The sequence below is a fragment of the Coccinella septempunctata genome, chromosome 7 (genome assembly GCF_907165205.1).
Source record: "Coccinella septempunctata chromosome 7, icCocSept1.1, whole genome shotgun sequence".
Taxonomy (NCBI): domain Eukaryota; kingdom Metazoa; phylum Arthropoda; class Insecta; order Coleoptera; family Coccinellidae; genus Coccinella; species Coccinella septempunctata.
This window is the reverse complement of record NC_058195.1, coordinates 14,886,315-14,902,783: the sequence shown is the minus strand read 5'-3', so window position 1 is coordinate 14,902,783 and position 16,469 is coordinate 14,886,315. Positions and strand designations below refer to the sequence as shown.

General features: G+C 34.2%; 1 protein-coding gene across 2 annotated transcripts; it reads right to left on the bottom strand.

The window, feature by feature from the left end:
* Positions 1-5,658: 5,658 nt before the first annotated feature.
* Positions 5,659-15,930, bottom strand: LOC123316913 (sialin-like). 2 transcript variants are annotated; one of them, XR_006538114.1, is made up of 10 exons: positions 15,771-15,930; positions 13,406-13,533; positions 12,462-12,780; positions 9,734-9,960; positions 9,536-9,682; positions 9,273-9,399; positions 6,374-6,612; positions 6,196-6,316; positions 5,757-5,942; positions 5,659-5,696 (listed from the first exon to the last, which is right to left on the bottom strand). XR_006538114.1 is itself a non-coding variant. In XM_044903225.1 (9 exons), exons 1-9 carry the CDS (start codon positions 15,799-15,801, stop codon positions 5,860-5,862), a joined length of 1,422 nt encoding a protein of 473 aa, XP_044759160.1. In that variant the 5' UTR covers positions 15,802-15,930; the 3' UTR covers positions 5,659-5,859. The 2 variants fall into 2 exon arrangements, 1 of the variants encoding a protein (XP_044759160.1); XM_044903225.1 differs by having other exon boundaries at positions 5,659-5,942.
* Positions 15,931-16,469: the final 539 nt, after the last annotated feature.

The window sequence follows — 16,469 nt, the reverse complement described above, 5'->3', positions numbered from 1 at the left end:
GGCAATTTGCGATTATGAATCATACCAACCTTATACAGAATGTTCCTTCCAAATCGGGATCATGGAGACGCCTACGGAGGTCGTTGGAGATATCGAAAGAAATTTATTTTCTGATTAATACAGTCTCAGTGACACATTATCATAAAGAAAAAGTCATGGGCACAACCAGAAAGAAAGGATTTGAACTTTCATCATAACGCAAAAACGTAAGAAGTTATGGGGTAATAGTTTTTCTATAAAGTATCAGAGTTCAGCTCGAAAATCATTGGCAAAAGGTTTTTTTAGTCTTCAGCTTTAAATCCTAATATAATCTAAACCTAAATCTAATATATCTTTCGACAAAAATTTTATTCGGAATTTAAAAATACTCAAACATAAATCTTGAAAAAAAATTGCTCGAATTTTTTATCTTGCTCGAATTATATTTCATGAAGATATATACAAGATAGAAAATGCGGTTTCAGAAACACATTAAAGGTGTAACGCAGAAAATTCAAATCGTGATTTTCCTAAAAAATTAAATAATGAAATGGTTCAACAGATATCTATTATGCAATTAAGGATTTCTTCTAATGCTCGAAAAAGGAAACTTTTCGATGAATATAACTTTCTCTACTAAACGATGGGATGCTTCACAGCCTTCTGAAGTATAAAGCCCTCTATATAGACGGCTGTGGGTTATTCAACTTCTGCTACATTTAGTTCACTCATAGTTCAATAGAGGGAACACTATGTTCTGAATATTGAACCTTTAGTTCACCAGTAAAATATTTCGAAAATCCTTGCTAAGGAATGAACATTTTCATCAAATTATAAATGCCCTTCAAAGCTTCGAACATCTTTAAAAGGGTCAATAAAACTAAAATATGATGGTGGTCTGAATTTGGTTACTGGTGAGAGAAAGAACTCATAAATATGGACGAAAATGTAGGTAACACGTTTTACTTAAATAGTTATTTTCCTAACAAAGTGATACTTTTCCGCAAGAGACTGCAGTTCGGTCAAGCTGTCGAGTGCGGAAAAGACAATTTCCACATGAGTTAGGAAAAATAGTTTTCCTACTAGCGTAAATGAAAAACTGACATCGGGTTTCATAGAACTTTGATTGTCTGATCAACGATTTGATAATCACCAGAATTCTAAAACGGAATCATTGAAACCTTTTCATTTCTGAATATATTGAAGAAGTAGCAATTGAGAATATTTGAATGGACGCATGAACATATAATAATTTGATGCGAGAATGACATTCTGAATGATCATGACTGAATTATCGATTGAAAACAGATTGACGTCTATTCGTCAATCAAGCGTTGATTCCCCAATCAAGCTTTATGAAACCCGAGGTTAGGTTATCTATGGAAATACTTCCGCTGTAGACTTATCGTCATAACTGACTTTATGAGAAATTATATTTTTGTGCGCTCCGCCGTATAGAGAAACGTTTGAATTTTAGGATCGGCGCATAAAGACATCTCAAAATTTTATGATAGATGCGATTCTTAATTATTTGCGTGCGGAAAAGTACTACTTTCCAAACGTCAATGCGCGTAGAAAGTAATAATTCGAAAGTAGGAAAAATATTTTTTGAACTATTTCCAGGCAATATGACCGTAAAAATGGATACATTTTTTTATTCTATTTTGACGTTTAAAAACGACATTAAACAATCCATAGAAACAAGGGTAACTTGACGTTTACCCATTCAGTGAAATAAAATTTCTTTAACTCACAAGTGAAATAAAATAACATGAACTTGACTAGATAAACGTCAAATTGATCTTGAATCGACACCTTTCATATCATTTCATAAATTATAGTTAATTCTCTGGAAAGTGTTATCATTTGAATCCTAGTCGAAATGGAATAAACTTTTGTATACAACACGTGAGTTAAAAATGTTGATTCATTCCAGGAAATAAACCTTCTCTCCCTTTGGGATCGTGGGTTAAACTTTCTTCTCATGAATAAACATTCATTTAACTCACTTGTTGTATAAATAACTATTAATAAATATTCATTTGTTTCGATTTTTCGATAAATGCAAATTTATCAAACAAATTTGAAGATTTTCTGGAATATTGATCAAACACTGTACTGGATACAAAAACAAACTTTTCAGGTCATATTGTTTTTGTCTATCTAGGGGCTCAACCGTGTTATCCACAAATTCGAAAGGCTAGTGTGGGAAGGGTCTCGAAAAAAAATATGAAACACCGCCATTAATTTTCGCTGGAGTATCATCTCCTTAAATTATTAATAATATTACCATACAATACATTTGGAAACACACAGTGTAATTTATTTGACATTTATTGATAGTCATCATTATTTGTCTTCCACAAAGATTTTTATGGATATTGAGTCCAAAATATTTTTTTCAGAAGCTTCCAGGCCAATTAAATTACTATGAGCTACTTTAATTTCAAAGTATTAATATTCTTATTTTTTCGTTATAATAATTAATTCCTGTTTTGGCAAAAATTTACTTTAACTCCACCTTTATTCCACCCCCAAACATTTCAATTGTTGCAGGCAGGGTGTGACATGCTAAATACTAAAACAATTAATTCGCGACAAGGCCGTAGGAGTGGCGAGAAAACAGCTTCAGCGCTCTAAGAATCATCCCTTCGTCACCCCTTCTAGTCGGGGTGTTGCTACATCAGTAATCTTACATTATTTATTTACGTTCGTGCATTATATTAGAAAAGGGGAGCCCTTTTCGAGCACTAAGCATGAGATGCCGAGGGGGTAGGATTTTAGGTATGTTCGGTTTACCTTGGTGGTGACAGCCTCACCCCGTGAGGAAGGTAATAATTTAATATGGCATACATTGCCCCCGGATTTTACGGTCTATTGTGACGTACCTACCTCGTGGACCGTTATTGTGTGAAAAAAAACCGTCGTATTAATATTTTCATCAGTTCAATGAATACGGGCCAGTGGAGGGTGAAGATGACATATAAATTGATAGAAATGTTTTGGAAAAATACTACATTCGGAAGAGTCAATCATGGCCGACTATTCACACACTGTTCGAAGGGTACAGAAAAATTTGTCTTTTTCTGATTAAAACAGTGTGTCACTGGAATGTTCATTCCTTCTCAAAATGAAAAAAGCTTAAAGCTTCTTTGCTTCACATATTTGAGGGTAGGTTTATGGTATTCAAACTGCCCGAAGTGAGGAATTTCACGGCTTCTCCTATTCATTTTATTTCTATAGTCGTCCCGAATTTTTTGCCGTTCTGTTCCAAGAGATGAATTTCAAGATGATCTAAGTGAAGAAAAACATCTTTTCTCTTTTTCAAATGTATATTTGAAGTTAGAGTTGTTGAGCTCCAATTATTATAACTCAAATAACAAAGAATACCTAGTCTTGGAACCTACGTATAATTACCATGAATTTCCAACCTCATACAACGAGGCCTACAAGGTTCTGCTGCATTATGGCAGAATAGAAACGAAATTTTTTATTAAGAAAATTATAATCATGATTCATTGCAATATTCCTGAATGTTGAAATTTAAAGGAGTTATTTCTGATTGTAATATTGTGGATTTTAATAATTCATAACAATTTTTTCTATTTGAACAGGGTGAGTCTTCGACTCGAGATTCTTGAGTTCAAAAGAAACACTCTTTTTTTTCACCATTTCTTCCGAATGGGCTCGTTTAAAAAGATACAGGCTGTTGAAAAATCATAAATAAAATGTTATTTTTAGTTCTATCGAATGAAACTGATTTCTTAATATAGTTTTTCATTTATTTGATATATAATTTTCGAACACAAGATATCACCCACGTCAGTTTTCTCATTATAACTATTTCGTACGATAAAAATACAAATAATTCAAAAAACTCAACTCTTGAAACTAAGTTGGATGCTATCTAATGAATATTTGAACGTTTTGTAAAATAAAAAGTAGGCTTCAAATTTCCTCGTATAATGCACCGTTCTCGACTAATTTGAGGTTTAAAAATAAAAATAAAAAAAATTCTGTGAAATTCGAAAAATTGGGTACTTCGACTGAATGCAACTCTTTTTAAAAGATCCACAGGTGTATTGTCTGGATTTAGTTAGTTATTCTGAAGGTAATTTTGTTTTTCCAGGGTTGGCACAGCTCATTATGAAAACTTGAAATGGCTATATCTTTTTATCAGGGCGGAATAAAAAAAAATGATATTGGCAAAAAATTGTTCCTTTATACCTCAAGAATCTAATGTTGAAAAAATTAGATCACTCAAAAACTCACCCTGTATAGTAATTGTTTCGATATTTTTAATAGTAGGTGAAATAATATGCAGAGAAAAAAATGGACAGTTTTCCATTCCCAGTTATAATTATGAAAATATCCCAAAACACATTGGAGTTGAGATTGGGTAGGTATGTTCTAATATAAAAAATATTCAATATTGTGTAGATACTGCACTACTGATGAGAATTTATAACGCCTCAATATTTTATTTATTTTTTGAATACGAGATTTATAGTCATTTAAATGAATATCTATATTATTATTAGGATAACATTTCAATGGTCATCTGCACCCTCTATCATGAAACCAGGTATGTGCAGTTACGAATCCAGGATTCAAGTTGAGGAGGGTGTTGTGCCCCCCTCCCCCCTATTTATCTCAACCCAAACTTCTGACCTCATCTAGAGAAAAACAGTTGTTTGTTAATGCGATGTAATCTTTTCACTTTCTTTATTCTCAAGGTATAAAAAAAGACGGTTTCCTGTCAATAATAGAAATATGTAATAACACGAAAATAATAAACACTATTCGACTATTCGAATTACTGTTATAATCAAACGTTTTTGGGAATAGGTGAAAAAATTATAATAATAAATTATAAAATTTAGTGCAAGCGAGTGATGAGTTTTAGGTCTTGGGGGGAATTTTTTTACAAATTTTTTATGCATTTTATTCTGTAGCAGATAACTCACTCATCCTCAAAAATTTCTTTTATTTGGTGAATTTCAGCCTCGAACTTAATCCAGAAGAAGTTTCGAGAAAATCATCTCGTCATATGCTTCACAAACTCATAAAATAAGCTTTGAGGATCAAATCGAACACAATGTACGATTTTCATTCAGCTATCAACCATTCTTCTTCTCGAGAAAAAAATAAGGAGTTGTAGCTCATTTCATGCCAATTCACAAGGAAACCAACTCAATCGTTCTTTTTTATCAAGGTGATAAAACGCTTTATTCACAGCTAATAAAAGAGTTCTTATGAAGGTTCATTTTTTGGCTGTCAAAGAGTTCAGCGATGGCCACAAAAGCTAAATTTAAAAACCCATACACACCTTCCGTTTATATCAAATAACCATTCATTCGTATTTCCTTTTATGTCCTCTTTGGTTTAGCGCTAGGGCAAGATTGTAATCTGTCAGTTGGGCTTTGTGGAACGCACCATTTCTCGACATATAAATGTTATATTTTTGCCAAATAAAGCTGTTGAAATTTATAGGGTATTAATGCTCTTAATAATAGTTCGTTATCGTTTTCTGTCCACCTTTATAGGTTTTAAGATTTTCAATATAATAAAAGGTAGCGGTTTGAAGAATAAACAACATGTTGAATTGAATTTGCATCGTTTCTACGAACTCTATAGCATAAAACGAATGAAATTTTCGAGGTTGAAAAAAATACTTGATTTCCAAATAGTTTTTATTGTTTCTGACATATAAATCACAAATCAACTCATTTTATAATATCTCTTCGTATGTTCATGATTGTAAATGTCCATTATACAGAAAGTGCGACTCTAAAATCCAACAAAAACCATTGAATTTGTAGCCTTCTCTTATTCAACATAATTTTTGTTCAATTAGTTTTGATGGATTGATTCTTTTGGTTATTGTTTTCTTACATACAGTAAATATTTTCCTTCATCCACGGATGCTCTAGATGTTGACTTCGATAGATCGATTTCTTCATCTGAAAAATATTGAAGAATTTATTTTGGTATTAAAAGTTCACCGGATAACTATTGAGCAGAATTCACTTCTCGAAAAATTTGAGACTGAAGATTGCAGAAAAGAAAAATTACTTGAAAGGTTTTGATCAACCTCTATTGAAATTAAATTAACTCACTCATCGACAAGTGGAATTTTTCTGTCAAATACAGGGTAGTTAAATTTGTTCATTGGTCGATTGAATAAATGAATGCTATAATATAGTTCCAAATTACCTTCTAAATCCTCGTACAAATTCCATTCTTGTTCCTCTCCCGATCCAAACTTCACATAAAATAAATTCGTCAAGATTGCCACAAGCGCAGAGAATATCAAAATGACATTCCAGTCATCCAACTGCAAACCAGAAAGATTATTTGAAGCCTGGATTAAGGAGAGGGGGTCATAACTTACATTGTAATTCATGGTGAGGATCGTAAGGGTGATCATGTTGAACACCAGACTGATCCATGTGGCAATCCCGTAAACCACAGGAGCGAAATTTGTGGTTATATCGTTTGAATTCAGTTTAGAGCCACAAATGGTTCCTACACTCGTCACAGAGATGGTGACCCAGATGGCCATACCAGCGTATTGATTTCCCTGTGTAACTAAACCTAGCAGTATGAAGAAGAATGCTGGGATGCAGCTTCCTGAAATGACAACGAGTTGGTCATATACTCACAATCAAGGTACAATAAACAACTGAAACAAGTTGAAGAGTTCATATTTGTATATCTCTATTAAAAACTGCAAGAGATACTGAGAATAAAGAGTGTAATAGATGTTATAACATCGTAGGTACCACAAATGGGAGAAATTTAACGGACCTTATCTCTCATTTGAAAGTCCTTCCTATCCTGAGTTCACTGTAATTTTCTTTTTCATTTTATCCATTCGTTTTCCAAATTTTGAAATTTTCATTTTGAAAAATACTGGTTTTGCCGTCAATGATGCTGTGTAAATCGATCATTTATTCTGTTTGATGTCTGGTTGACAGTTGACGATTATCACCAAACCATAATAAATTTGTGAAAATTGATTGATTGATTCAGTATTGTACAAAATTTAATTGTGAATATTTCGAAAACAAATGGATTAAATGAAAACAAAATTAAATGTGCTGAACTCGGGATAGGAATGCATTCCAAATCTGCTATCACTTACTCCTTCCTCCCTATTCAAGATTTAAGGGTTGGAGTTGTAACACTTAGACCCGTTTGCACCAAACACACTTAGACCCGTTTGCACCAAACGCACTTTGTGTTAAGTGTCCCTTAAAATGAACCCTTAACTTAAATTACGTTGCACCAACTGTTAAGTGACATTTAAATGGCTAAAGCTAGCCTTAAATTTAAGCGCTCCTGTAATGACCACTTAGGTATTTAAGGGCTGGATTCTAACCTAAAATAATTTGTTGAACTGGCTGCAGAATTGTGTTTTGTGCATGTTTTTGGAAAAAATGTTTTTTTCGACGTTAGATTAAAGTGATAAGACTATAACTTTCTCAGAAATGCCTCTTTATAGTGATAATAAAAAGATTTGTGTGCCCCACAGTAACGATCAATCAGCTGATTTTGACAAAGTTCCCTATAGGGTACTCTAACAATTTGTCAAAATCAGCTGACCGTTCGTTGTCGTGGGGCACACAAAGCTTTTTATCATCACTGTAAAGAGGCATTTCTGAGAAAGCTATAGTTTAATCACTCTAATCAAACGCCGGGAAGAACATTTTCTTTAAGAAAAGGCACAACATACAATACTCGACGAAAACAGCATGTGAATCAATGGAGGGAAAAGCTTGTGTGCCTCACGGCAACGATCGCTTAGCTGATTTTGACGAATCGTTAAGAGTTCCCTATAGGGTACTCTAACGATTTGTCAAAATCAGCTGATTGTTCGTTACCGTGGGGCACACAAAGCTTTTCATTATCACTATAAAGAGGCATTTCTGAGAAAGTTATAGTCTTATCACTCTAATCTAACGTCGGGAAGAACATTTTCTCCGAAAACATGCACAAAATACAATACTCGACCAAAATAGCATGCGAATCAATGGAGGGAAAAGCTTGTGTGCCCCACGGCAACGAAGGCTTAGCTGATTTTGACAAATCGTTAGAGTTCCCTATATCATTGACACAGACTGACAGGACAATAAAGTTAGGTTAATGAAATGACAACGATCATCGGCAACCGACCAACCAATGAAATGGCTTTATTAGACTAGGATGAAGTTGCACATAAATAAAAAACTGAAATATCACTAGATATAAAAACGTGAGGGCCCCTTACTTAAGATTCTGTTAAGGCACAATCGTTCAACTGGGAATAATATTAAGCGTCCATTAACTTTAAACGAGGCTTAGTTAAGTACTCCTTTCAAGGGGGATTGGTGCAAACGGGCCTTAGTGTTAAGTGTCCCTTAAAATGAACCCTTAAATTACGTTGCACCAGCTGAACACTGACATTGAAATGGCTAAAGCTGACCTTAAATTTAAGTGCTCCTGTGATGAACGCTTAAATATTTGGGGGCGTGATTTTAACCTAAAATGATTTGTTGAACTGTCTGCAGAACTTCGAACTTCCCATTATTAATGGATTTTGAAAATTGAATGAAATAATTACTGAATACCAAGCCTTTTCTTTTGCCTTTATTGTAATGCCATCAGTCTTTCAATTATCAATTTTGTGTCACAAATCATACTATAGTTAGCAACAAACTCTTTTCTTCTGTTGAGAAGTTGAGTGCCTTTTGTAGATTACCACCACTTGCTTGGCAATCATTCATCGTATTCGTACTAACAAGGACATTTTCTTCACGTTCCTCTTCAACGTTAATAAAACAACAAGAAAGTGTTGTAGGTACTTATATAAACTTAGGTACTCTTTATTTGACAATCCTTGACTGAATGATTGACAGGACCATTAAGTTAGGTTAATGAAATGACAACGATCATCGGAAACCGGCCAACCAATGAAATAGCTTGGACTAGGATGAGGTTGCACCAAATTTAAAAACAGAAATATCACTAGACTTAAAAACTTAAGGGCCCCTTACTTAAGATTCTGTTAAGCCACAGTCGCGCAACTGGGAATAAAATTAAGCGTCCATGCACTTTAAACGACACTTAGTTAAGTACCCGTTTTAAGGGGTATTGGTGAAAACGGGGCTAAGTGGTAAACAATATGAACTGCGACAATCGATTTTTTTTTAGTGCTCAATTCAAAAAGTGTATCTCTGTAAGATACCTTTGTGTCTTAGTTCATGAGGCAGTAGTCCTATAAAATATGTGCCACAATAAACTATACCTACCAAGGGTGTTGAACAATTTTCGTGACTGTTCTATAGTAGTTCTTCCCTCATTGATGAGAAGTTGTGCAATGCCAGCTATTGAAAAACTCAATACCCATGTTATCAGATTCACTACAACGATCGTATTCTAAAAAACAAACCAAAATTAATCAATTTAGGAAAATGAGTCCACCTCGTAATGATTTATAAACACCGTTGATTATTGAATGATATGATTATTGAATGATACTGATTCCGAAAATAGGTACTCTCTCTTCACTCACCTGAGTCATAGGAACCATATAGTTATAAGCCATATATTGCGGTATATTCACTGTCAGCACAAACAGAATCCAACCGGCACCAATTTGAGCGACAACAATAGCCCAAAATGGCATTGATGTCAAAATTTTCCTCCATGGTATCCTCATCTACAACAATTCATTATTCATAAAGTATTAGACAATCAGTCGAAGTCTTACTTTCTTCTTGATTGTGACATTTCCTCTGTTATGAACAATGTAATCCAATTCGCTCCCAGAGATCTTCCTTTGGTATTGCTCGGGTGAGTCGGCGCCGAAAATGGCCATCAAGACTACCCATATTATTGCCAAGTATCCTAGCTGCGTATACACGAAGGTCCAGTTGAGACGTGTACCAGACAAATATCCACCCGCATATAAGGCTAATGCTTCACCAAGTAATCCACCTATCGGAATTTATGATTCGAAATCAATAATGATCGTTTACAGAAACAACATAAACTCAATGCTGTATATACAGAAAAACTACACCAGCAAAATGTGCGAACTGCAGAGGGCTTCACCCAACCAATTCAGTGGAGTGCCCCAAAAAAAACAATGAAGAGATTACCTGAAAAGGTATTCCAGTAAAAAACAAAACACTTTCAAAAGAAAACAATTAGAGACATTCACAAAAAACAGAAAGGAGAAAATAAAAGTGGTTAAAAAAAACAGAGGACAACAAATCCAAATAAGCAAAAGAACTCGCAGAACTGCTTCTAGACATTACAGGACGAAAACCGACCGAAGAGCAATTTACCAAATAGGTACACTTCTAGAATCGGACAGATAGTTAAATTTCTGTAATAAACCAACAATATGAGAATAAAACTGAAAGGAATTGCGACGAAATAAAAACCAGGAAAGACGAACTCACTTCTATCGCAGATGGGAAAAAACCTGATATGGGTTATTCTACTTCAGGAAACAAAACTTAAAGAAAGCAAAAATCTAAGAATGAGAAACTATGTAACATATAGAAGAGGCCGAAACAACAAAGAGAAAGGTGAGTAGCAATTCTTATGAAAAAGGATATTGTGCATCACCCCCTTACAATAAAAGACAATGAACCTAAGGCCGAAACTGTTGGCATCGAATTGACAAGAAAAAGCAACGAAATAATTCAGATCTACTCGATGTACATCCCACCCAAAAACAATTTTGCAGAGAAAGATTAGACGACATCGTGAAACAAGGAACCAAAATACTCATCGACAGAGACCTAAATGCAAAAAACACGGAATAGTAATGCAAGGCAACTAACCAAAGAGGAAAAACATTGGCATGATACACAGAGAACAGAATTATCCAAGTTGTCTCCAAGAAAACGGAGACTATATACAACTGGGAAGAATTTAAGAAAACTGCAGAAAAATAAGAAATATCAACAACAGAGAAGAGCTAGACCAGGAAGTACTAACCTAGAGGAAATCATAAAAACGTCGATCAAGAAATCAATTACAGAAATAGAAATAGGGGAAAAGAAAACTAAATTACCAGAGCACATCAAAGACCTCATGATCCCGAAGAAAATAGCAAGAAAAGAATAACAGAGGATACTATTCCCACTGCAACGAAAAATGGAACACCAAATTGGAAAAATTATCAGACGAAAACCAATCACCATGTGCAATAGCCAAATCATCAACAAAACGAAAGGGAACAAATTCGATACAATGATTAAAGATGAGGATAAAGTGAACATATTCGCTGAATAACTCGAAGAAGTATACAAACCGAATGAAACCCAAGACAGAACATTCGAAGACGATGTAACAGAACAAAACAAAGTAAAACTGATAAGGGATGATAACTATAAATTCGAAGAAGTCACCACCGACAAAATTCACTCGATAATCAAATATCTCAAGAATAAATAACCTCAATATCAGAACACTAAAGAGCCTTCCTGAAAAACATTTGCAACGGCATTCTCGAAACAAGAAGTCTCTAAACTACTTAGATGGAAAATAGGAGAAACAATAATGCTACCCATTCCAGGCAAACCCAAAACCATTATACTGGAGAGACTGAAGGAAATCATTTACGAGAAGGAAATAATCCCAGAAACTCAACACGTCTTTAGAAAGGTACATGGAACCGGGAGCCAACGCAGAATAATGGGAACAATCCTGAAAGAAAAACAAAGAGGATATAGAAGAGCAGCAGCATTGATGGATATATAGAAAGCATTTGACAAAGTATGGCACCAAAGACTCATTTATGAAATGCTAAAAGCCGACTTTCCGACAGCAAACTTATAAAATCTTAGCTGGCGTGAAATCAACGAAGAAACATCAGAGATGGAAAATATAGAAGCAGGAGTACCACAGGGATTCTTACAAGGACCCATACTACACCACGTTTACAAATCAAGACGTTATATAAGGTCTCTACGTAGACGATACAGCAGTCCTAGTACCATAAAAACCGAAAACAGCGTGCCAAAAAGCTACATACACACATTGACAAACTGAATAAGAATCAACTCAAAAATTGGAAACAATATAGAACACAACTCTTAGAGAAGTGCTACACGCAGAGTGGTACACTCTGAAAGAGATGCGAGAAGAACTACATACAATAATCAAAGAATACATAACAGAACTGGTAAAAAGAGTCTACGAAAGAATGGAAAGCCATGAAAACAGTGGTATAAGAGAAAGAGTAAACTATGACGAAAACGAGGCCAAGCACCAGGTTGAGAGAAAACCTGGAGGAAAAACAGAGAGAGAGAAAAATCGGCCTAGAATAATCTAAAATGAAACAAAAAAAACCACTGGAAAACGAGGTAGAACATAGCAACAAGAGAACCAAGTTCAAGTCGGCATACACAGACACAGGATGCAGGATGCTCAACTTTTCCGTTAAACGTTATAGGTATATAATATGAGAGCATTTCACTCACTTGCATAAACAGTTGTTCCCAACATTGTACGTTCCTTGATTGGAACCCATCTGCTAATTACCTCAGCAGGCATTGAGAACAGCAGACCGATACAAAGTCCTTGTACGGCTCTGCAAGCGATGATACCATGCGCGCCGTACTCATCAGTAAGCGTTGGTAGATTCAGAGTAACGGCTGAAATGATGATCATTAGCAGAACCATCGGCCATTTGAATCCGTATCTTTTGCAGAGGACTGCACCAAACAGTTCTGTTATGACAAAGCCAAACATGTACGAACACATCATTTGACTTACGGTCGATATGGGGGTGTTTTCGAACTGAAAAAAAGTATTTTATTAGAATGTATTAATGTTGATGTATTTGGTGCGTAATATATATGTTTGACACCTCAATCTACACATGCAGAGTCACAAGAAACAAAAGCAACAAGTCCATAATACTTGTAAAAATGAGTATTAATATTTTTCCAATAGAAAAAATGGTGGGTTAGGGTTTTAGTTGTATAAACCTCTAACTTCAATGCATGCCACCCTTAGGGGACTGTATCTAAGCAGAGGCTTCATGGTTTGAATATTTTGTAATTACATATATGAAACATTTTTTGAAAAAGTTGAAAATCATTTTCTTTCCATTTTGATTTTCATTCTATATAGATTCTGTAGTGTTTATTTTTGTTTTTTGCGTATCATACAAAGTTTTATGAGAGCTCGAACTTCAGCTCGAACAAATTTCAGTTTGAATCATTGGTAAGCAACTGCTGATAAAACTTCGATTAACTTCACTTGATCTACATATACACAAAAGTCAACAAGAATCAAGCAAGCTTGCCTGGCATGTTTGAACAAATTTCATTAAAAATATTTATCATCATTACAAAGGAAGCCAAGGCAGATTGTGGTGTAAGCTTAGTTTGAATTCACGAATAAAACCTGGTTAACTCACCTTTTTGTCTGTGACTAGCATTGCTGATAAAGTGGATGAGAGAGAAATCTCAATGCCAAAAACAATTATATAAAATAAGAACTGCAGCAGGATTTGGCCATGACGCACACCAATACCTTTTACGGAAACTGAAAAATAATAATATTGAATGCTACACTCCGTATTCCATGCACCCTCAACGTATATCAGTATGAGGAAGACTCCGAGTTAAGGACTTTTAAAAGTCCTCTGTTTGGACACGAAGAAAAGAGGAAATTTCTGAAATTCCCACAGTTTATGTTTTTAGACAAAAGAGATCGAGAAAACTCGTTCATTAAACATTCCCCTTTCATGCTTCTTCTAGAAAACTGCCGAAAATAAAATTTGATAAGATTAGGTACAACAGTCAAGTAACAAACGGTTTCTGGATCATTGTCCCTCATCAGTACAGTGTAGCGCTAAATATTCCAACCAGAGGATGGGATTTTAAACGAAACCGGGCCGACATTTTTAGAATTGAAATAATATCTCAAAACTTCAACCAAGTTTTCGTTTAAGACCCTATCCTCTGGTTGGAATATTTAACGCTACACTGTACTGATGAGTCACAACGATACCGAAACGAGTCTACACTTGCGTCTAGATATTTCGGCTTCTCTGGTATTTCCTACGTTCGTTCATGACTAGCTCGCATTATTGGGAGTTTGATGAATCTATAGGCCAAAGATAGCAAGTGACTTACAAAAACACGTCACGTTGAATATTTCCATAGGGAGAAGTTTTTCCTGAAATTTTTTCTTTGCAAATTTATTGATTTATCTCAACGAAATCGAATGATAGAAGAAGTCTATCTAATATAACAATAAATTTAAATCACATATTTGAATAATTATTTCATAAATCACAGATATCTGGAAAAATTTTTGCTCCTGTTTGTATAAGTCTTTACTTTTCCATATGTTTTATTGTAGTTTAATCCTGAATAATGCTTCTTCATACTCAGGCCTGAAATTTTAAGCCTTAATATTTAAAATTAATACTTTACCTATCTTTTACTGACTGTACTGAAAAAAAAAGGGTTCTCTGCCAGTTTGACAGGTAACTTCAAGTGTTGGCGCATTTAATAAGGCTTCCAAAATGGTATGACACTTGTTGAAGTATTTCTTGAACGTTCAAAACAAGGACTTTGGTAAAAGAAATCGAACAGATTTAAGTCACGTGAACGTGGTGGCCATTAGTTATTTCTAGATCACCCTATCCATACGAAGGAGCGTAAGTGTATTTCCTGTGCATAAGCGAATAACAGTAGTCATTATGCCTCACCCATTCTTCGTAAAATGACTCTCTTCCTCTCTGCCACCTTAAAGTTATTATCTGTCTTGCTTCCACTTCGACAAATAAATCTTCCTATGTCTCTAAAATTAGAAACGGCCTTAAAGAAAGCCTTGGTCACACATTAGAATCGTTTTGGAATATCTGAGAAAAATGTGTTCAAAACTGGGTGTCTTGGTGAAAATAAATTGTCCGTGATGTAAGAAAGGATTAAGCTAGTGGCATACCATTTCGGATTCGTTATAAAATGCGTCAACTTTTAAGGTAACATGTCAATCTCGCAAAGTTTCAGAAATATTCGACAGGACTCTTCTATGTGAGAAAATATTCTCAGTTCTATTGTTTTATCATTATTTTTTCTTCTACTTTATTCATAAAGTATATCATATATCACTTGCAATCTGCAAAATCCGCCGCGAAGTTCGAAAGTCCTTTATTAAAATAATTAGAAAAGGCATAGAAGTCGAAGGAGGGCACGTAGAACATTTAATTTAAGTTTATTCTTTTTATGCTACATTGTTTTTAATTATGCTTTATCGTCGAAATGAATGAATAAAATAAATAAATCGTTACTTCAAATCCCCTTCCGATGCTCTGAACTGTTCAATTGTGTTTTTCTTAAAAACGGATGAAAAAATATACAGTGAAATTATTAGCAAAAAACGAAAAAAAAAATTCAACTTTAACGCCCTCTATCTTTTTCCACAGCAATATTTTATTGAGGTATATTTGGTCCTATCGCCATATTTTGGTCCAAACAATCTGCCCTTAGCCTACGTCCCAATAGTTATGAATCACCCTGTATATTATGTTTCATAATGCAATCTGCGAAAATTTCAAAGTGAGTTTTGGTTTGATTTCTTATTTAAAGGTTTATTATTGGAATCATTGAATTCTAACCCAGAACCCAGCAAACTTGATGGTTTTCATTGAATAAGTAATTGCTTTTAATATTTTTCTCCAGAAAAAAACAAATAAAAAATTCTTGCAAAATAATTATATAAAGATAAAAACATTAATTTTGTAATTATTCCTATAAAGCTTTCATTCTCACCTGGTGAATTGATAACTGGGTCGTCCCTCATGATGCTTGTACTTGACCTAACTAAAAAACTGTGATGAACTGTTGAAAGTATTGAAAATCTTTTTTCGAAAATAATCTGATAATAGTTCCCACGATTAATCAGTTGTTATGAAAATAGAGTTATCAATTCATTGAGGTCAGGAAAATCAGAAACTATTATTATCGTCTCTAAAAATATGTATATTTCGAGAAGGTTTTCCTGTACTTGTATTTCGCAGCAATAGGAACTTCTTTTTTTTTCAGTCGAAATATTTTGATTTGAACTTGCAGATGTTAAGTCTAGTTCCACTAGAGTGTCAATGATGGTTATCAAAAAACATATAGTGAAATATGTCAAATACATCTCTTTGTTTTTGAGTTGAAATATGAAATAATAAATACCTAATACGAATTATACATGAGAAACATTTTTCGAAAATTAAATTGAATTCCCAAATAATTTTGAGCGTAGTAAACGCTGGTGGATTATTGACCATTAATTCTTAGACATACTGTGTGAACGTTCATTCAATAACTCTAAATTGACACAAAAATATAATGTTGATTGATTTAATTATTGCCAAATTCTTGATCGTGATGTGCTGCAATCGCAGGCAAAATCTTGTAACTAGAAAAAACTTTACTAAAAAGCAAAAATAAACCAACTGCCAAATAACAACCATTTCCACT

Bases quoted from the DNA above. Each gene is read 5' to 3' on its own strand.
- LOC123316913 (XM_044903225.1), bottom strand. From the start codon at position 15,801: ATGAGGGACGACCCAGTTATCAATTCACCAG. The intron at 9,961-12,461 runs GTGAGTGAAATG...AAATTCCGATAG, and splicing joins GGGAACAACTGTTTATGCAA to GTGGATTACTTGGTGAAGCA. The intron at 5,943-6,195 runs GTAATTTGGAAC...AATATTTTTCAG, and splicing joins TTTGTACGAGGATTTAGAAG to ATGAAGAAATCGATCTATCG.